General features: G+C 31.6%; 1 protein-coding gene across 6 annotated transcripts in view; it reads left to right on the top strand.

The window, feature by feature from the left end:
* The window catches only part of LOC106471072 (pumilio homolog 2-like), a 58,123-nt gene that overhangs the window by 15,352 nt on the left and 19,341 nt on the right, over positions 1–23,430 (top strand). For 3 of the 6 annotated variants that reach the window (XM_022399698.1, XM_022399695.1, XM_022399696.1), the window contains exons 3-13: positions 4,677–4,888; positions 6,254–6,393; positions 9,983–10,247; positions 10,570–10,810; positions 13,035–13,229; positions 16,990–17,139; positions 19,232–19,534; positions 20,049–20,300; positions 20,480–20,612; positions 21,016–21,147; positions 21,301–21,559. In XM_022399698.1, the coding sequence (XP_022255406.1) occupies positions 4,677–4,888; positions 6,254–6,393; positions 9,983–10,247; positions 10,570–10,810; positions 13,035–13,229; positions 16,990–17,139; positions 19,232–19,534; positions 20,049–20,300; positions 20,480–20,612; positions 21,016–21,147; positions 21,301–21,559 (2,282 nt within the window). The remainder of the gene's footprint in view (positions 1–4,676; positions 4,889–6,253; positions 6,394–9,982; positions 10,248–10,569; positions 10,811–13,034; positions 13,230–16,989; positions 17,140–19,231; positions 19,535–20,048; positions 20,301–20,479; positions 20,613–21,015; positions 21,148–21,300; positions 21,560–23,430) is intronic. The other 3 variants (XM_022399699.1, XM_022399697.1, XM_022399700.1) reach the window with 2 other exon arrangements.

Here is a 23,430-nt window from a genome sequence, read left to right as displayed (position 1 = left end):
GCGCCATGTCATTGTAACTTCTATAAGTTAGGCATGACTGAAAGATCAATAAAATAATAAATATATATATAGGTGTATAATGTTATGAGATTTAAGCTGTTCAGACTAAACATTTATGTTTTCATGTTATGATTTGTAGTCATTCTAGAGCGAAGAAAGTGTAATTGATATCTATTTCTTACTTTTTTATGGTGGTTACGAGGTCAGTCAAATTGACCAAACCTGTACATAGATACAGAAGTGAAAATAAAAGATAAAATAAAGTTTTTCTTAAAAAAACCTTTGATAAAGTGAAATTTGATATTTTTCTGATACATAAACGTATTTTTAATCATAAAATCAAAGTTACTTTGCATGTTGGGTAGTCAACATTCCAAAAACAAAATGCACAAGAAAAACATTACTTAAAAAATCTTAAAACTTAGTAAAAAATTTATAAATTTATTTATCAAAGCCATATAATGTTTACTGATAAGCTGCAAAATTTTTTTGAAGATACGTTTACTGTATTAAAAGTTATAGTATGAAAACGACAACAAGCACAGAATGTTTACGAGGTCAGTCACTAGGACTGAGCCCATAGTGAAAGAGCTAACTCTGCAATAAGCTATTTAACTTCATTATACTGGATTGTTCAGAATACACAAGCCAGAAGAGAGGATCTTATGAAAGTGATCGGAATGACAGTGTTTTCTCTCATGTTGTGCAAATACATATGGCTTAAAAATTTTTTTGTAATTAAGTACTTTTCAGCGTATATTAAGGAAGTAAGAACTAAAGAATTTCCAGATCCAAAGACAAAAATCATTTCATATACTGAAAGATACAAACTTTAGCCCATTGTTTGTTGAAAACAGACTTCCCCACCCCCCTCTCTCTCTATATATATATATATATATATATATATCAAATCAGATAACAAACTGATCATCCTATAATTTCCTTCATGACTTAAGATTTATATATAAAGGACTTTAAAGAGACTAATAGACAAATTTGTTAAATCAAGTGTTACAAAGAAGTCATATCATCACTAGAAGTACTGAATACACAGGCCTGCGAATTTTAAATTCATAAAAGTTATTTTGGTTTTAATATTGAATTTTCCATAATTCAGCTCAGCAGATTTTGAAAATAATATTCATTTTTTTCTGTCACATAAGGAATTTTTTACAAATCTGGAAGAAAAAAACTTAGATCAAATTATTATTTCATTTACCACAATGAACTTTTTTTATTATTGTTCGGTAAAAAAAATATGAACAAACTGAAAAATAGGGAAGAACATTTATGCCAAACAAATATGCAAATATCTTGATTTTTGTGTGTATGAAATCTACGTCTTTTAGTCTCAAACTACGTGTTGTGGTCTTTTATGTATTGCGTTTGGAGCATCTTGTTTCAATGACCAGCATGCTGATGTTCCACCTTCCCTGATGTCTTGATGAAACCATTCCCCTTGTTCTTTGCTGACGTCACTGAGAATTTCAGAGAGATAGTCAATATCTGACTAAGAAATGAACTGTCAAGCTCATATTACAACCCAGCTCCTTGAATTTATCGAGCATGTTATTGACAATATTTTCTTAATTTAGGTCCTTGTTGTTTCCTCAAAATTTGTCAATAACATCTTTAAAGGCAATCCAATGCTTCTTTTTCAACTTTCTTCACTGTCCTTTCGAACTGTTCATCCGAAGTCAGTTTCCTAATCTGAGGCCCATCCAAATTCCTTTCTGAAATAGCTGGAAATTTGAAAAAGTTGTCTAAGGCCTTTACACACCACTTAATTAAGCCCAGTTTTATGTGAAGTGGACATAATAGGACCTTCTTTGTGTCAACCAAACTTTCACGTTCAATGTTTTTTGATCATGGTATCAGGCTGACTCTGCATGGCCATTGCATCTTTATCCATTGCTGATTTCGTGCTCTGCTGTCCCATTCACACAGAAAACATGGAAACTTTGTATAACCGGATTGATGACCCAACAACATACAAAGGACTTTAAAGTCTCCACAGAGTAGCCAACCATGTTCTTTGGATTTGACCTTATTAAGAAGAAGTTTGAAATCTTCGTACATTTCCTTCAAGTGAACAAAATTAGCAATAGGAACAGATACAAATATGTTACCATCGTGAAGGAGAACACTTCTTTTCGAGGAATCAATGAACAATTGCCACTCGCTTGGTTCATAGACTGCAGCTTCTAGCATTGGTATTAATTCAGCAGTATTGTTGCAATAAACCAGTGAACCTTCTTGCAAAAAGTATGATATAAACTCTTTCTAATAATTTCTGTACCAGTCATTTGATGTCCCTGGAGAAAGTAAGTTCTTAGCTCGAAGTCTGGACCCCAAAATCTCAGAAGAATCCTTTGTAAGGCCCAGATATCTCACCAAATCATTAAATTCACCTTGTGTGAAGAGTTGTGGTACACCAGATGTTTCAGGTTGAAAATAATCCCTATCATTATTTCTATTCACATCAGAATCAGATAAAACTGTATCGAGAGTTTCAGGTGGAGTAGGTACAGGTACATCAGGTCTATGAGCAACAGGTCTTATAGCAGATTGAAGGTTTGGATAAGAAGTTTCCTTTTTATTTTGAGTGTTGTAGCTTTGAAGGTTACACGAGCAAAAACAGCAGTCATCTCTGTGATTTGTAGGCTTATGCCTGACCATTGTCTCAACTCTGACACAAATGGTGCAAACTTTGTGTGGAGCCCATGATTTGTCTTGGTCCCAAAGTTTTATTCCAAAATACACATAATAAATTTTTTTGACAAATTCTGTAATGTTTTGTCTTTGTTTCTTTATCAAATTTACCACAAATATAACAGAATTTGTTTGGGTCATTTACACAACCTCTTGTTACCATAGCAATGAATAAATATTATTGAAAAGAAAAAAGTCATAGTGCACACACAAACAAATACTATCCAGAAATGACATGTCATGTGGCCTGTTACCTGTTTATATACTAGCAATGTGTTTCTCATGGGTTCTAGAGTGATCAATAAGACTCTTGCATTGTGATTGGTCTAGAGAAATCTATACCCATGGTTATCAACATTTTAAACATAACAAAATGTGACCCAATTACAATGAAAATGATTCACTCATGTAAAAGTATATATGATGTTTTTTGAAAAATCTGTACATGATGGAGAAAAATGGATATTTTCAGTGTACACGAATAACCATAGAATGAAAAAATTTCAAGACAATAAAACCATCACATCCTGTGATATTAATGCTTCTCTGAAAGAAAAATAAAACACATCCACACTAGATTTTCTAGTGTGAGAGAAATTAATCACTTGCTCTCTATGGTGAAAATTAGCAAGCTGACTGGTTGAAAATTTCATTCAAACTGTCAAAGGTCTATAATTAAAATAGAGAAAAAACTCCAGGTGAGATATGTTGAAGTATATATTTGTTAAAAACATGAAGGATTCAACCCAAGCAAAGTTTGGACAGTGTTAAAGAAAACTCTATTGAGTGTGATTTTTTCAGTTAATGAAAATACTTCCATGAAAATTTGATACAAGAATCCTTTGTGGCTCAGGGGATTTTGATTAATTGCATAGTCAGCAGTTGGCATTGTCAGTGTTAAATGTATAAAACACTTATATTGTCAACTGATGGAGCTAGACAAAAATAAATGGTGTACCTAGATCAAAAAAGCAAATGAGGATTTATTGAAATTGTAGAAGAGGTGGGAGAGTTGAACTAGAAGAACTGCATTAAAAGAAAAAGATTGAAATCAGTTATAGACAGTTAATTAGAAAATACAGATCGGTTTGTTGAGGAAGTAGAATAAATAGGACATGTAACTTTGATAGCAAGATAAACAGTTTTCAAAGATCTTTAAAGGTTGCAAAAGTTGAACATTAAGTCTCGATAAATATGTTGTTGATCTCAAAATTAATAAACATTTTAGTGGCTTTTTAAGTTGTTTATCAGAACAGTTTTAATATTCAAAGATACATTCTAGTTAAATAACGTGACTATAATATCTTGTTTTAAAAAGTGAAATTACTTTTTAAAATTAATGTTTCAATATTCTTATTGCATAAAATATTCCATGTTTTTCATTTATAATTGTTATTGTGTTCAATTCCATCTTTTTTGGAGCAAAGCTGTATAACACAGGTGTATGAACAAGCAGCCTTGGAGGAAAGAAATGTTTCTCAACTTGAATGTGTTTGTGTACATGTTGTAGAAAGTGTTTCTCCAGTATAACCCTATAATATGCTTGATTTTTTTCTGTAAATTTGCTCACAGTCCTGGATTTGTACATGTTCTTAGCAAATACTTTCATGACTTGAGTTAGACAGTCATAGATTGTAAGGTGAGTATATTTCTCTTTAGGTAATGCCTGTGTAGACCTCATGTTATGTACATGATCTGAGACCAAAGCATGGACCTCTTCTGGTCTATTGTTCACACCATCACTGAAGATTATAGGAACATGCCTTATAACACAACTAATGCAGTCTTACAAACATATAGGTTATATGAATGTTTAAATCAACAAGACTAAAGTGTTTAAAAAAAATTAAGACACAGATTAGTTTATTTTATAGAATTCAGAGGTATTAAGAATCTGTAAAGGTTCAGTAGCATATCTGATCATGATTGGGAACACCAGTGTTTGATATAATAATTTTTAACAGTGGACTTTCATTACGTAGAACATGCAGTTTCACAACCAATTATGGTTCAGAGACGCAGTGGATCTTTTCCTGGAAATGATGCTAATACCATGCTTTCCCCACGCTCCTCTGAAACTAGTGGACTGGGTGTAAAAATGGCAGAATATGTACTGGGTAGCTCACCAACCACAAAAGATCTTGATTCACAAATGGCTCGACTTCATGTTGGATTAGTAAGTCAACATTGTTCTTAACCCACATTATTTTTGATTTTTCTAAATTGTACTGTGGAAATAGAATCATATGTAAAAATTATTAGTAATTTTAAGAAAAATAAAAATTTGTGCAATCAATCTATATACATAATAGCCAAATGTTTGTCTGTCAAGCTCTTTTATCTCCTGAATGGTTACTCAAAGAAAAATATATGTATATCAAAATGTTTCTTTTCAAGAGTACATCATAGGAAGATTATTCATTTTCTGCAATTCCTAAAATTTCATGTCAATATTAACATTGACCTGTCAGTCTTTGTATGTGTTGAACAGTCAATCTGAGAAAAAACTTGAGGACAAAAATGATTATTTCTATTAGGGAATTTCATGAAAAAGTGGGACTTCCTCCATCAACTGATTGAAAAAAATGTTTTGAAGACAGGAGCATTAATGGAAAAATTGCATAAAGAGAGAAATGTGTTTGAGTACATATTTGTTATTATTTGGCTTATGTGTGTATATATAACTGTTTCATGTTGGTATTAAATATGTGCAGGATTTTATTACACCATGTCAAATGAATTGATTTGAATGTAATATCTCCCCTTTGACACTTCTTATTGAAATGAAAACTGTTAAAAAGCACTCACTTCCATAGCAGTCTTTTCTTGCATTCAGTAAAATGCCAAAAAATGGTGGTATTCAGCAGCAAAATCCATGGCTACCTAGCAAACCTGAGTGTTTTATTTTGCTGGGTGTACGCATTACATCAAAACCCAAATACTTTTGCCAACAATACATTGCAGTCAGCTTTCTTTGCTTAAAAACAAATGCATTTCAACTTTTATTGAAATAATGCATGGAATGCTACAATATGGTTGTAAATGACCCACCAGACAATCATTTTGTATATACACTATAATCCAAGGGATTGGGTTGACTGCATATTTTTTATTTATTCATCACTATTTGTAGGAAGTTTACTGTTGAGTTCTTTCAACTGGCATCTGTTAGTTAAATATAATACTTGTTTGATTTTGGAGATGAATGAGTATATTATATTTTTTCCTACATAGGTGATACTAAATTGATAACTTGTATATTTTATTATATACATTTGAAACTGTATCAGGAAGTTGAACTTTGAAAGCACTGTAACTATTAAATATAAAAAAAAAAATCTTAAGAGTAACAATTACAAAAAACGTTTTTTGTTATTGTTACTCTTAATATACCACAATGTGCCTTACAAATCTGTTGAAGAAATTTATAAGGCTTAGTTTTGTATAGTTGCATAGTTCTCTCAAAAATAAAAATCCCCCCTCCTCCCATCTGTAAAATTCACTAGACTGATAATGTTTGTCTGAATTTCATTTATTATAGAATTCAGCAGATGGTAATGAGAAAGGAAAGAAACCAAAGCCATATGACAGTGATGCTAAAAGAAAAGAAAGTGATGGTGGAGGAATTTTACATGCTAATGGTATAATTCAAAATGGGCTGGAAGATGACCAGGGTTTTAGGTGAGAAAGATAAAAAAAAAATACCTAACAGATGTGTTGAACCTTACATTTTGTAAGAATTTATTGTCTAAAAAAAATTAAACAATTTGGAAAAAAAATTTTACTTACACCTTTGTTACAATCATGAGACAGATTGGTTTTATCATATAATTTTCATTACAACACAGTACTTTTGCTGCATTTTTTAAAAGACAATATTAATAGTTTTAGATATTGTAGTTTTAATGTAACTTGAAAATATTTTTATCAAATTATGTAAACTCATGACAATATCTATTAGAGGGACTAAATACTGGATATTAAGTTTACTCAGTTTTTGAATAAAATCATGGTTTGTTCCTCATATTCAGTACATTTACTCTTGTTGGTCATACCTGAAATGTGATAATAGTTTTTGTTTTGTCTGCTTCATCTGAATAGTTAATGCTCTGGCAATCTTGGAGAAAAATGTCTTAATCTTGGTGTAATGACAATTACAGTAAATTCAAGTAGAACTTCATATACACCACTAGCTATTTTTGTGAAAGTTTATGTTAGTTTTTAGTTGATGTATTACTTAGTATTAACTGGTCAGCACTGTTCTGAAAGGCTGTAAATAACAAATACTGTATTGTTATTGTGAAACATTTATGGTCAAATTAGCATATTTATTGCAACAATACTTCTTAAAATACAAGATTTCTAGAATAATACATAAATATTCTAATTCCAGACACCAAAATCTACAAATCCATAGGTAAATTAACACTGTAACTTGTATTTTTTGCTTGAGTTTGGTTAAGATTATATTTTACTGTACTTAATACTATCAGAAATAAGCTTGTAGTGTTATTCCGTGACCTAATTTTTTTTTAAACTTTAAGCCTTTAATATGTTCACTAAAGTATATTTACATCTGCCTTTTGTTTACATTCATTGAAATGAAATGCATGTGCATTTTCAGTAGAGACAAAAATTAGATATTATTATAATAGATGTTTTGGTCAAGATAAATGCTAACTAGATATAAAGTTTCTGCTTCTCTGTTGAGAAAAAACAAGTTGAAAATTTAATATTTTACACAGTATACTTGACTATATAGAACATTTTATTATATTACTGATTCTGTTGTATTAAAAGGTGGGAGTTTTTGAAAAGTAATTGATAAATTAAAATACTAAATCTTCAGCACATTTTTTGATTTAAAGACCAAATTAGTCAGAAAATTGTAGTTGCATAATATTATCCTAGGTACAGATGTTTTAAATATTTCCTCATAAGTTAAAATAAATATTTGAAATTTGTGTAAATCAAATTATTTAAATGCTCTTGTAACTCCTAACTAAAGACTGATTAAACCACTACCTATTGAGGAATACCGACATCATAACATTGCAGAAAGTAAACAAAACATCTGAATGTGGTGTACATATATGTTAACAATGATATTAATGCAGTTAATGACAGTTTGATGGTGAAGATAGTAAAAGTCAATCATCAAATATTCAGTAAAGTAATGTGAATAAAACATAGATTCAGCCATATATGTTTTATTCAGTTGTGGTGAAAAATGGTGAAGTAGAGGTTGAAATTGAAGAAAATACCATCACTGACAATTTACAAACCTAATGTTTGTTCTCCCACACTCTGCATTTTTCATGTTGAATGAAGTAACTGGCATCAAGTTTATAAGAATAAATATAGATATCACAACTAAAATTAAGTTCTTATTTGAATTAAAATAATTGATATAAATGGAATACAAAGTGATTATTTAATAACTGGGTAACAAACCTCAAAGTACAAATTGATAGTATCAATAATGCAGTTTTGATATATAAAAAAAGAAATACTCTATCTGCAATTTTTGCATTTCTGGGTGACAAATCAATCCGAAATGACAATGCTCCTTTCAATATATGTACCACTAGTCCTAATAGCTGTTTTGCATGTGCTTTCAGGAACCATGCAGCCCTTAACAACAGTTTTTTTTAGCAAAACCTAGTATTATGTATAATTTCTGAAGTAATCTTTTTTGAAATGAAAGCTGCATATGAAGCTATTATTTCGTGGCAGCCGTACCCATTTTCGTGTCCTTTTAACACAGTTTATCCATGATTTGACATCTTGTTATTTAGGAAAGTCAAAGATTAACCTTGGGCCTGGTATAGATTTGTACCCATAACCATCATTTTGAAAGAACTAATAAAAACTACTGTAGAAACAGTTCAAGAAAAGTAAATACAAAATTCTTTCAGTGGTAACATGTACAGTTAGTTTAACACACATAGGAAAATGTACATAGTTGTTGGTTAAAGCTGGTTGATTAATTGATTAATGTCAAGAAAATTATCAACTAATCAAGATTGGGGTTGACTATTAACTCTTTTTGATTATTCCTATTATCCAGGTAATTAAAGTATTGCCATTATGTTTGTTATTAAGCACAAAGCTACATAATGAGCAGGTGAAAAATTAGAAACTGTAGGTTAGATTAGGTAAGATAAAGAATAATAATAATTCTTCATGAGATATGGAGATTTACAACTTGTGTGGTGGGATTATTGGTTAGACACACTTCGAAAGGCAATAAAACAATAAAATTAAGGATAAATATATGTATACTATTACAAGCTTTAAGCTACTTAGGATAAACAATTATGGTTTCCTGTTACAATTTGCAGTCATTCCAGAAAGAAAAGGGTAAGTAAGAATTATTTCCTAAATTTTTTATGGTGTTTTCGAAGTGAGTCAAATCAATTGACCCTGTATATAGTTATAGTATAGAAAATAAAAGATAAAATATAAAGTTTTTCTGGGGAAAAAAAACATTTGATATTTATTTAGAAGAATTTAGGGATTACCCAAATGAAATTTGAAATTTTTCAGATGAAGAAAAGTATTTTTAATCTTAACATGAAAATCACTTTGCACTTGGAGCAGTCAACACTCGGACTCCATAAAATTACAGACAAAGTTTTAGTATATATACTTGATTAAGAATTCAGATTTTTTTTTTTTGTCTGCAAAAAACTTAATGTTTACTGAAAGCTTGCCAAATTTTGTGAAGATACATTACATACTTTCAGAATCGTAGTATGTATACACACTTGGTTTTGTTATGGTTACAAAATCATGTAAAATACACAAGCCCATTGTGATAGGATTAATTGTATGTAATTAATTAACGAGCCTGTTCATTAGTAAATACCACTAATTACCCAACTTTAGTATTGGGGGATTGTCTTATAACATCTTTATATTGGCTTTGTGTCAACAACTAATCATGAAAAACTTATGAGATCCTGTGAACTACATTTGGTTGATAAATGCAATTTATGGACAAGAGCAATTTTCACCATATGTGGTCTCTAGAGGTTTTTAAATGATGAGATTCTATTTAACTCTTCTTTCTTTCATTTTTTGTAGGACTTCTTTTAAACACTAATACTTAAATCATGTATTACACAACACTGAATGCTTGTTTTATTATTGATATTTTGAATATGGCATCATATGGCAGTTTATACTTATCATTTACTGTTATATTTGAAGCAACTAAATACTTTTATAAATATACTGTTATAAATACTTTTATATTTATATGTAGTCGGACGCCTGGTAGTAGACAGCCTTCTCCTTGTGAGGAAGACATGAACAAAAATCCAACAATAAATGACATATCTAAACTTCAGAACTCTGCAGGGGAACATTTAGTCATGCATCCTGGTGCTGGAGGACTCCCCCAGGTCCCTGGTTCACTTGGATTAGATGGAGGGTTTGAACCTGTAGGAATTGATAGCTTGTCATTTGATTATCCTCCACATTTGATGCAGTCAGTGGATTCACCAAGTGTTTTAGATTACATTAATCAGGTACTGTACAAATGTTTGTACCATAATTTTGCTGATCACTTATCAAACTAATGTAAATACTTGAAAGTGTTGTTGATAATTTTAAACTGTCTTGCATTCTAGCAGTTTTAGTGATGAAAACCCCAATCATATGTTAGGTTATGGGCTAAAAATAATTTAAATAATTTATGACTGAAAGGAGCCATATTCATTTTATGTTACATATTCTTTTTATCAAAAAATTATCTTCATTATAAAATTTTAGCACATATAAAGTAAATCTGTTAAATCTTTAGTTTTTTGTTGTTTTTTTTTGACAGCTAAATTCATTTGTATGTTTCAGAGAAGTGAACTTTCTACACAACAGCTTTTGTCACATCTCTATCAACAAAGAAACCAAGTTGCTCCACAAGGACAGCCATTACCAATGATGCCTCAGCAACAATATCCACTGCCTTCTCAGCAACAAGGACAGAATATGGGAGCAGTACAACCTGGAGCCCCAACAGGCACTCCTACACAGTTTGCATCAAACCCCTACATAATGAACCAAGACCCCTATGCCATGAGCACTTTTATGGCAGGTAGGATTTCAGAAAGTCTTTGAAAAAAATTTTGTTTTTTAATTTTTAAGATTTTATGTATTAAAATGAATTTAACCATATGGTTTTGGGTACCGTTTTCTCCACGTGATGAGAATTTATTGAGTTGCATTCAAAAATTTTAAACAACTTTACTATCCAATTGACATGTGAAGGGCTTGATTTAAATGTTCCAGTTGCTGACTATAGATCTCTGCATTGACAGGTGGCTGTGGATTGAGGAGTTTGAAATGAATTACTCCTTTGATGTCCCACCAAATGCAAAGCATCACTTTCTGCAGATGGAGTCCAGGTTTTGGGGACTGAGCCATTGTTTTTGGTATTTGATATTCGCATAAGAGAATCCATTTTTCATCACTGGTGACAATTATGTCCAAAAATGGTTCACGTGCCAGAAGAGACAAAGCAATGTTCACATGTTGGAAATGATCATCAGAGACTTCATGAGCCACCCAGACACCTTCTTTATGGAGTTTTCCCATATTCTTTAGATGTTTAGGTATTGTTTCATGAGAGACATACAATTTCAGGGTCTTTTCATGAGTGTGCTGTCTTGGGTTAGACTCAAAAAGTGTCTTCAGAGCATCAATATCAATTCCAACATGTCAGTCCCTGCCATCACAGTGTTTAAGGCTAAAGTCGCCTGAATGAAATTTGCTGAACCATCGTTGACACTTACGAACGTTCAAAACATTTCCATAAACTTCTTGATATTCTTTGTGGCTACATAGGCATTGTTTCTCTTCTTGTATTCAATCAGTATTACATGACAAATATGTGTCTCGTCGTGTGCCGTCACTATAAGGGATTAGAGTATACTAAACTTTACACATTATATAGGCTACACTAATGTGACATTTAGGTGGTTCATTTAACTATTATACGTGATGTACGATTTTTGGGAGGTGATTAATGAAAGTGTTCCAAAACACAACATTAATTTCTTGACGACCTAATATTTATTCTACGTGTACTTAGAACTGGCACTTTGGTCATTATGACCTTCATATTAATTAGAACATTTACACTATGCATTGTTTAGTTTTATTTAATGTGTTTATTATGAATAGCCATAAGATAAAATTTTTGAGTCTGTTTCCTTCCTACCTTTGCAGTGTAGAAAGTAGTTTTTTGTTCTTCAGATAAAAAAGAACAAAAGTGTTAATTATGTAATATAGTTTCTTAAATAATTGTTTGTATAAATCTGTCATGACATGATTTTGATATTATCTACTGTTGTGGACGTGCACTGTGTAATAGAATTTCACAGTTGTCACACATTAGGACAACATAAAGCTGATTTTTTTATATGTGCATATTTCATTTGACAGGTAAGAAATGTAGACTCTTGTGTTGATCCCTAAACTGCAGTTAATTGTTTAGTACCTTTTTCTTGAACTGCATACAGCTATAAAATGTTGTTAAGCCTATCATGTGTTTTTTTTACAAGACTATATTGATTGGAGATATGAAAATGCTTTTGTTTATATTAGAATAAGTGTATGCGAGTTTAATCAGTGTATACTCCATATAAATATTTATAATAATGAGATAAAGCTCTGAAAAATTGTTTAACATTAACTGCTGTACATATTTTTCCATGTCACACCTTGTAAATATTTTTTTGTTACTATATTACCTGCAGTTCACTCAGCCATCACAGCTTATCAAATTACAAAAGTTTTTAGATAGTAGGCAATACACTTAGACTAATCTATATTGATTATGTAGTGAGGCATCTTTTGTGTAATAGCTATTGTATGAGTAGTCAGAAAGTAGGTACATCTGTTACTGAAGCAAATTTTGTAGCTGTTACCAAATGCTGTTTAGCTACTGATTGTTAAACTTCTCAGGGTAGAATTAATGATGCACTTAGTAATCTTTAGATTACCTGACAAAGAATACACATGTAGATATATTATTTGTGTGTTTTTTGGTTTATCTGCAATTAGCTTCATATTTTCTTCTTAGTCATCTGATCTTTTGATTGATCATGATTTTGTTGTATGACTGAGAGTCAGATTAATTTTATGAAGGCTACTTAAAACATTTTTGAGTGAATATTTTTTTTGCTATAGTTGAATTGACATCTAGGTATGATGTTTATGGTATTTAGATAAAGGTATTATAATAAATAAACCATTTATGGATTAACGTTTAAGACTAGTTTCTTAATAATATATCATGTGATTCTTTAATTTTATAGGCCCAGCTATGATGCCGCAGTATTATGGAATGCCTCCGTGGGGAATGTTTCCCACACCAGGTCTCATTCAAGGAAGTCAGGGGCAACCCCAGGGGCCAACTGTACAGCAACACATATTACGTAGCAATGGCACTCGTCCCATAACACCCCAAGGAAATGGAGAGTCTCTCCCCCAGGGTGCAAACAATATTCAAGGTAGTATTAATAAATATTAAATAATTTGCTTAAGGTTTTGTGTGTGTGTGTGATTTACTGTTACATTATAATTCATTTTCAATCTGCTCTTAATAAGCATTATTTAATGATTACTAAGTAATTTTTGTAAACAGATATATAATCCTCAATTATAAATGTTTGGCAAGATGTCTATAGTTACAGATAACTGCCAATAGAACTGTTCTGTTAGTTACAATTTATGCATGAAAATGTACACTATTAATTAGGTTAATTTGTTGTTTATATGATATGCCATTAACATACTTAAGATTTCAAAGAATTACACTTGAGTTGCTTTAATGAAACTGCAGTATTTGTGGAATTGACTGAACATTCTAAAATTCACACATTTTCTGTTGCTATTTTTTTCAGTTGAGAGTAGTGTTAAGACAAATGTGAGGTTTTGAAGAAAGTCTAAAGCATACAGTTCTCCTTTGAAATTAATTTTTTTATATATACAAGTTCAATTATACATTTACATACCTTGAAAGATTACATTTTTGAAATGTGTACTTTAGGGTGTCTTTAAATGATGTAAATTAATATTTTAAGATCACTGTTTACTTGTAATTTTTTGCAACTAATTATATAATGCCTAAAACTGAAGTGTAGAGATTAAACATTTTTGTAAGGTTTTTTCCTTACATAAGAGTTACATTACCAGTGTGTAGTGTTGTGTTGTGTTCAGAATGCCTATTGGTCTACAGCTGTTGCATTAATTTTTAATAAAAATTACATTTCCAGTGTTTAGTGGTGTTCAGGTTGATGCATTAACTTTTAGGAATATGTTTTAATTGTAAAGAAGTGACAGACACTTTGGAAGTAGAATAATGTGCAATAATATAAATTAATTCTAAGAAATTAAATTGTTTACTGTGAGATAGGGAGATGTCTAGTAACATTATCTGTATATTATATTTAAAATATATTTCCAAAAACACTTTGTTTTGAAAAATGTTTGTTTTTTGTTATATAGTGGTTTCAAGCATTGTATTTCAAATGTGTGTCATACAGATTTTACCAAATAACCACTGATTATTAGGGTTAAGACTCAAGCAAAGCTAATGGCAGTGATTCAGGTAGGTTAGAGATATTGAAATGCCTTTTATTCATTTATTTCTTTTTCCATCCTTCCAATCCATCACCTTCTGTCTCTGTTTCCTACTTTTTTCATACATTTCTCATTTTTATTCTTTCTATGATTTTGTTTTAACCACTTAAAAGGGAATAATTTGATAATTTGTATAAACTTCCTCAGAAACAAGTATATCTTTATCAAAAAGAAAGTAAGATGTCCCAAAGTCTGACATGTTAGCAGTGAAAAATTTATGTAGCTTGGTTTAATTTTGACTGGCAATGTTGGTGTAGAATTGTACAGCAGGGAAAAGGTTAAATAATTTTAGAAAGTTGATTTGGTGATGAAAAGGATTAAGACATTATATTATGTAAATATGTTTATTTCAAACTTAAGAATGAATATCTCAAATCCAATTGCTGAAACAAATATATCTGATCCGCATGGATAAAAAGTTCATTTGATTTTACCTTTATAGAGAATGTTTTGTTTTTTGTCCACCAACAGTTTTGGTTGAGTTATTTATAGTTAACATTTGGAAAGTAAACAATTCTTACAATGTTAACTTGTTCAATATTAGATAATATATTTTCCCAACTTGGTAGTTTGACCCTAAAACGTTATATATAAATGTCTTACATCTAACTTTTCAGAGTTCATTGTTGAGTCTCCTTGTGGCTTTAATTTGTAAAAATCAAACATTTTGACGTAAAATGATCCAGAGGAAAAGAAAATATCCAAAGACAAGAAATTACTCTTTTACTGTTTATAAAATACATGAAATGCTTTTGATATTTGATATTTTTGTAACTTTCAAACACATCAGGCATGAAATTTTTTGCTGTATTTATTTAAAAACAATAAAATATTTGAATATGTTTTGAAATTCAAACCATAATGTTATATCAGCAAAACGTTTCTTGTATAAACATTCTTTCTGTCACTTTTCTTTATGCCTGACATGATAAACTTTTTGAAAAGTCATTGTTAAATCCTTTTCCTGGCTGTTTTATCTAGGGCACCAATAGTAAACTGTAATAACTGTTGGTCTTTCTCTTGAAATCTCTGACACTGAGTTCTAATCACCCCTTTTCAACAGCCATTAACCGTGATGGCTGTTGCAGTAATGCCATTCACATCTGTGTGGTGACATTAAAGTCTGGTAATGAGAAGAGGGGTGTAAGTTCTGAAATGAAATGAAAAGCACTGTAAAGAATACATCACTGCTTTTCACTCAGTAGTCAATGTAGCAACCAGATAGGGTAAATAGTATTCTTGTCGTAGAAAAAATTCTTGGAACCATACATTGCTATAGTTATATTTTTTTTATTGATATCAATACTTTTATAATTTTAATTTCTTTTGCACACAATTTTCATTGCATCACTAGTTTGCAGTAGCAGTGCTTATCCCATGAGTGGAAATTGGTTATTGTTTTGGTACATAGTTTCAAAACCACAAAAACAGGTTGTTTATAATTTCACAATAACATGTTTTGTTTCATTACATCATGTTCATTCATCTCTTAGTGGCATTCAAAAATATTATGCAACACTTCTAGGTCTACTGTTTTCTGATATGTAATTCATTTATCTTGGTATGTGTTCGTGGAGCATACATTTTGCAGATGTTCAGTATTGAAAACTTCACTGATTTGATTTTTTCTGGAATAATAGGGAGGGGAAAATTTCTTGTACAATTGAAAGAATAATTGGTCCTGTTTTTTTGTTATTTATTTCCAAGTTCATCTTGGCTAAACAGCAAGTTATAGCTGCAGAAGTAAAGCAGTAAATGTTGGAGAAGCCCATTGATTTTTCCCCAGTCTTCTGTGAAATCACATTATCCTGCTCAAGATATGTGGTAGTTGCATGACAAAGTCATGAGCTACACAACATATGATATAACCACTAGAAAACTTAGGGGTTTACCTGGGATACATTGTATGTTTAGCCAAGGCAAATACATTTCTGTGGAGATACAGAGAAAGTAGATTAATATATGTCATAGATTCTTATAGCACAATGCATGCATATAAAAATATATCATGCTGTAGGCTGTATAGCATGATACAGCAAATTAAATAAAAGTTGATTAACGTTTGCTGTTATCGTTCCATTGGTAAATGTTTATTATTTTTTATTAAGTTCATTACTTTATTTTCTTATCCCATTAGTTCTGGATGTGTAGGGTCTTATAACTTAAGATTTAACTCTTTTTTTTTTTGCTCTCCCAACATATAATTTTTGCATTTGGCAGTTTCCATTACACCTTACCAAGAGAAATTACACACTAAGTAAAGTAAGTTATACACATTTCCTCTTAATATTCTAGGGACATTACTAGATAGTGTAGAATTAATAACTTGTGTTAAAAGGTTTAAATAACTCTACTGAATAAACACACACACACACACACTGTTAGCTTTGAAAGTTGATTTTTGATAAGTTGTTGAAAAAAAACTGTTAAAATCAAATGGTGTTTTAGTACTGGAATCCCATTTTAATGAGATAAACCTAATTTAAACCTTAAAAAACTGAAAATGTAAATAATTTCCTTAAACTAGTAACTCCATCATTATAAATACTCTTTCTTCTGTATAAAGAACAAAAATAAATAAAGCTTGTAAGCATCCTTGTACAAAATGTTTCCCTTTCTGGCTCCCAGGTGGCCAGTACCAGATGGTGGCACCCTCTTTTTATGACCAGAATGGCTCACTAATGGTTGGAAATGCCAGGGGTGTTGGGGCACCCCCCACCATGAGACTAATACCACCATTGATTGTGAACCCCCAGGCCACCACTGGCAACACTCCTGGTATGTCTGGCAAGTAATTGGTGGTGGTGGTGGTGTAGAAGTGTGGGGCTTGATGCTTTCAGTCCTAGGCTAAGTGAGCTTGTCTTGAGTTCTGAACGTGAATTACATCAAGGCTGTATAAATGAATCAGTAACTTTATTTGTAATTTCATGTAACATCAGATTATCTTAAAGTGTTTCATTAGAAAATTTCATGTTACTTCAGTTTGAGAGTCATGGCAGAAACAAAAAAATTTTCAAGACTGTAAACTCTAACTAGATCTGGGACTTGTATTTTATCCATTTTGTTGCAGTTTTTTTCTTGTTTTGATAGAAATATGTTGTATTGATCTTGTAAATATCTAACAACTTGATTTCTTTCATGACTTAACATTTCATGTTTTGGTCAAATAACAAGAATCTTGTGAAAATCTTATTGAAAAAACTGTTTTACTTTTCTAAAGAAAATGTAGATGTTAAAAGAGCATCTAATACATTCAAAGACTGATTTATATGTCTTAAGCTTTGGGTGGGGGGGGGTTAATTATTCAAAACTTTTGTGTAAAAATACATAGTTGGGCTTTTTTGAATATTTTTCGTTGTTATAAACCCAAAAATGATTAATTGCTAAATCATATGAATTGATTATAGAGTATATTAAGGAAATTTATGAAAGTGGAAGTGGATTTTTTATTACTTTGTCAGTAGTAATGTATGATATATATTCATCAAAATCATGTAAACTAGACCAAATAAAAGAAAATATCTGCTTTGAGAAAAACTAATGGTTAATATTGTATTTGTTTGATACTTTCTTTGGATTCAAGAGACAGAAGGTTGTAAGTTCCTTGGTGTGACTCTCCTACCCCATCATTATCGAAAGAAAGAAATGTATAATTGACGAAAATAACAGAACCATGGTACATTTCTGAAAATTGTATATAAGGCCCTATATGTATTTGATGCATACATTGGTTTTCTCAACTAAAATTTTAAGGTTAAACTTATCCCAGATTTGATCTGATATTCTCAGCTGAGAATTACCATGATTCTAGTACTTAGATGTACCCAATTCTGTTAATTTTACCGTGATTCGTATGCTTGGATGTACTCGGTGCTGTTAATTTTGAATTTTATACAAGCTTCATAAAATCAAAAGAGTTCATATTTGATTTTTAAAATATGTGTATTAGTAACGAGGGTCTAACTAATTATCTTTCTTCAGCAAATGTAAATAGTTGTTAGAGAAGTAAAATAATGTTAATGAATGGAGATATGCAGCTGTTACTCTTGGGTTTTGAAAAGAGTTTTAGATGTTTGTATTGGTTTTGACATGTATTTTCAAATAAACAGTTTATTTATGTAACCATAAAAATAATTGGAAGTACTACTAAAAGAAGCAATTGAATTTCATAACCATTTTTTAAAATAATATAAAATTACAATGACTAGAAGTGAATAATTCTAATTTCAGTAAGGGTTCAAATGTCTCGAGTTTTAAGATAAAATATCTCAACCTTCTAATATTTAAAAAGCTAGTTTATTTGTAAAACTTCAGCTATGCAAGCCTGTTTGTTTTTTATAATTTCTTTTAAATCTTTAATATATTTTAACTTGGAAAAATGAAAAACACTGCAAGATACTATTTAGTGCTGTATTTTTATCCTTGTAATGTCAATTTCTTTGAATCAGAAATTTTTTATTTTATTTATTTTACTTGTTTCTAGGAATTCTTTTATGATCTGGTTTTTAAATAGTGTTTTCCTAAAGTTAAAATATCACTGATAACCCTAAAATGCACAAATTTGAATCTGAAGAAAAAATTCAGTTAATATGTGTGCTGTATTTGATTATAAAGTTAAACTGCAGGTTATTTTAACTAAAGATCATGGCAATACATGAGAGAGTAAAAAAGTAGGAGAAAGTGTGTGAGATAATATTATAACAGGTGGGTAATGCTAACTTAACTATCCACATAGAACTACTGATATATTCACTTAAAAGTAAACAAAAGAAAGTGTGTTGTGTATCAGGTAGGGGTTTGTTTGTGTTATTTGTTGCAAAGTAATAATACTATGATAAAGTTTGACCAGGGCAAATTCTTCTATAAATAGCTCAATCTAAGCAGATGAGTAATGGTGGCCTACCCATCCTGTTACCTGAAGTTCAACAACTCCAGAACCCTACTGCTAGTCTTTTTTCTGCCCATGCTTCTAACCCTGCCTGCAACACACTCTACACATCTGCCAATAATAACTTACCATTCAATCAGCAGACAAACAACCTAGCCTTTTCTGGAAGCAGTGGGTTTGCTTCAGGCCTTGGAATGGGCCATAGTCAGACTCAAGCTAGTATGGTGTATGGAAGTAGTCCTCTCGGTCCTATTGGATCTTCTGGTATAGGAGCTATTGGATCAGGTACTCTGCACTAAGATTTTAAAAGACAAATTTCACTCTTATTGTTATTTCTTTGTGTAAAAGAAAAGGTGTAATGTTTACTTTTTCACAGATAGGTAAAACTAAATTTATCATTTGTGATCTTATTAAAATGGTAAACTTTTGTTTGTGCATAATTTAAAATTAATGAACACTGATATTTTGGAGCTAAGGATTATTTTAAGTGTTACACATTTTCTATAGTGATGTTTGTGTTCATTGTTACAACATTTTTATTTGCAGTAATATTGTGGTAAATTTTTTTCCAGTTTTACTTCTTTTAATAGTGAAACTCCTGTTTGTAATTTCATTTAACTGTGCTGATTGTTTCACTGGCTTTTATGAATAATATTAATTTATTTAAATTTGAACTTTAACTAACTGTTCTTTGTGATTTTAATATCTAAATTTTCAACTTAAGAATTTTATACTTGAACATGACACTGGGGACTTAACTTCTCAGGAGAGTTGTAACAAATTTTAACTCCACATACAGGATTGGGTAATACCACAAGCTCTCCTCACAGAGATTTGTTTGATAGAAGAGACAGTACTGGCCTGGGAAGTGGCTTTTCTACTAACCTAGAAAACCAATATTCTCGGCAGATAGCAGCACCAAAAAGTGGTCAGTTTTTTGGTCAACTGGGGACAGTAACAGGTTCTTCTGGTCCAATTGGAATGCTTCCTTTGGGTCAGAGCCTAACTCCCCCTCCTTCAATAAATGGGTCATCTACCAATCTAAACTTGGGTAGGTAGTACTTATAATCTCATACTTCTACCAGTGTTGAACTTTTACTAAAAGTAATTTTCTTAATGGTACCATTATGTGTAAATTTTAAATTCTATAGTTTATTTTTTGGAAGCAAGGTTAATATTTATTTTTACCAGTTAGTTTTCTTTGTGACAAGAGTAATGTAACTATTTCAGGTGCTCTGAGTAGTCGCATGCTATCTGCAGCTCCTGGTGCTGAAGCTAAATACATGGTCAGAAATGGGCCACTGAGCAACAACGTGTTTGGTTCTTCAAACTCTCTGTTCCCTAGTCGACATCTTCAGAGAAAGTAAGTTATTTGATGACTGAGTCATTTTTAAATTTCTAGAGCTAAAACTTTGAAGTAGAAATGGAACAAAAATCTACATTTGTACTACCAGAACTGTTTGCTTAGATAAAGTTTTCTGTTTGCATTTTTTAATGCTTCGCTATTAAATATTTTTATAGACTTTATTTTTTATTTTTATATTTATATATACATACTAGCTCTTATTTGATACTTTTCTCACTATGGCTGTGACAAAAATGTTATATGTTGGGTTAATAATCAACATTTAGTTCTTGGGTGTTAAAATCCTCTGTAAGATGATATAGCAAGAGTTATACACTCAGTTTTTGCTATAGATGTTTGATAAAGTAGGGTGTAGAACCTGTTTTTGTCACTTCTGTTACTTACGTACTTATGATTACAGTTCAAGCTTAGAAAAGCCAACTGGAAGAAGTCATCTTCTGGAAGATTTTAGAAACAATCGCTACCCAAACTTGCAGCTCCGAGACCTTGCTAATCACATTGTAGAGTTTTCACAGGATCAACATGGATCTAGGTAAGCCATTGTTCTTCAGAAAAGTAGTTTTACATTTTTAAGATTCCCAGTTTTGGAAAGCTGTATTTAAATAAACAATGAAAAAAATTTTTTTATTCAAATTAATAATTAAAGCTATGCAGGCAGAACTGAGAAGATGTTTGTTTATTAAAGGTTTATCCAGCAAAAATTGGAACGAGCAATCCCAGCAGAGAAACAGATGGTTTTTAATGAGATCTTGGGAGATGCTTATGGTCTGATGACTGATGTCTTTGGAAACTATGTCATCCAAAAGTTCTTTGAATTTGGAACACTTGAACAAAAACAAGCTTTGACACAAAAGGTTAAAGGCCATGTCCTGCCCTTAGCATTACAGATGTATGGTTGTCGAGTCATACAGAAAGCATTGGAGTCCATACCTTCAGATCAACAGGTAAAAATTTTGGTTTTTATAGTTTATTACGATCTTCAGTATACAATAAAATTTTCGTTTCATGCTATATTTCTCATTGTAATAATATAACTAATAGGTTATGCTGTTGTTTTGTTAATACTAACATATGGAAAAAGATCTCACATGAGTATTTTAATACCTTATGCTGAGACAAGACCTCACCTCTTCACACAGAATGGCTTGATGCCTTATAAGATAAAAATCATGTGTGTAACATGAACTGCACTAGTACATGATGACATGCAATGATAGCCCTCCACCAATAAGAGGGCAACACAACTTCCTTGTGCAGTAACTTTTCTTAAGCACTTGAACTTGAAATAACTTTCATTCTTTCCTCAGCATTGTCCAGAATGGATGTTGTTGTTTTTTGAATTATTAATCAGATATGTGAAATTTGGGATTGTTTACAAAACTGAAATTTAATTTAAGTTTTGCTAATTACTTTTATAACTAAAGAAATAATTATTTTTTTTCCTGGTTACCTATTATGTATTCTCAAGTGACAATAACTTCCTCTTTGTACTGTGATAGTATAGATGTTCTTAACATGGGACCTGTGTCTATTTTGAATACTGGGGGGCTTCTTGTCTGTGGTGGATGTGACAGCCATTGTTCAACGTATTGTAGGTTTCTTCATGCACACTGGCCTTTTCCTTTCATCCATTCAGTGGACATTCCCCCTCCCTGATTTGAACATGATCAGGATGAAGATGATTTTTACTAGCTGTCTTCCCTGACAGACTTTGCTCTAATCACAGCTTTATATGTGGAAGAAAATCCTCTTTTCATCTCTTTGACATGATTTTTTCTTTCCCTTTTGATTCCTCCTGTGCTTTAATGCATGAAACCCAGACTCAGGACTACATTGTTTTCCTTCCTTCACCTGACATTAGGGTACATGCAGACTACTTTCTCAAACACCTGTACTAACATGCCTTGTCCTTCTCATCTTCTTGACTTTTTTTGTCCTGACTTACACCCATTCTTAATTTCCATTCCTTGATTCCTAGTCTTTGGAATTTCTTTTACCCGTTTGGGGGATGGACCCCCTACCTTTTAGTTCCCTTTCTAGTGCCCAATTTTCACACCTTTGTCTTTTTCTTATTACCTTCCTTTGTTATCTCTCATCACTTCATCTTATGAATGAGGCGTTTCGTCATGCTCAAGAGGGTTTTTCTGGAGTGGTTTGTTTTCTTATTTTCACCACATTGGCCTGTACATCTTGTTTTGCTCTGTCTCTCACTACTTGGATACTCTGCTGTAGGAACTTGTTGGGATAGAATGCTCTCCTAGCTATTGTACTTATCTTTGTCGGGGCCCAATTCTTCACCCTGAGGTTTTTTGTAGTGTTTCTGACTCACTGGAGACGCAGGTTGAAGTGGCCCAGCATCGGTCATTATTATTCACTATAGTTTCTCATCTTTCTCGAACCTCACTATTCTTTTCCTATTCCGAGGCCTGCTGAATCCTTCCCATTCCAGCTTCCCGTATTCCAATTTCTCAGTGTCAAGATCATCATTTGTCTCATCAGTGACTACCCATTGGGGGCCCACCTGTCTCTCTTCACTAGCCTTTCGTCCAAACTTTTTGCAACGGATGAGTTCTTCAGGTTCTCACCCACAACCTATCACTCCATTTCTCTTCTCCTCCTCTTTTCTGTTTTCCTTTCTCTGTTCCCCTTTATCTTCAGTGTCTCAAACATGTCTCTGTTTTTTTGGCCAAGAATGTCATCAAGAGGGTATTTACCCACACACCTGGTAATAACACTCATCTTTTTGTGGTTCCCAAGAAGACTGGCCTCAAATTATTGACCTGACATCTCTTAAATGGTTTCTTATCATCCATTA

Source organism: Limulus polyphemus, unplaced genomic scaffold (assembly GCF_000517525.1).
Source record: "Limulus polyphemus unplaced genomic scaffold, Limulus_polyphemus-2.1.2 Scaffold4391, whole genome shotgun sequence".
NCBI lineage: Eukaryota > Metazoa > Arthropoda > Merostomata > Xiphosura > Limulidae > Limulus > Limulus polyphemus.
Note: the sequence above shows the minus strand (reverse complement) of the source record. Positions and strands in the feature narration are given on the sequence as shown.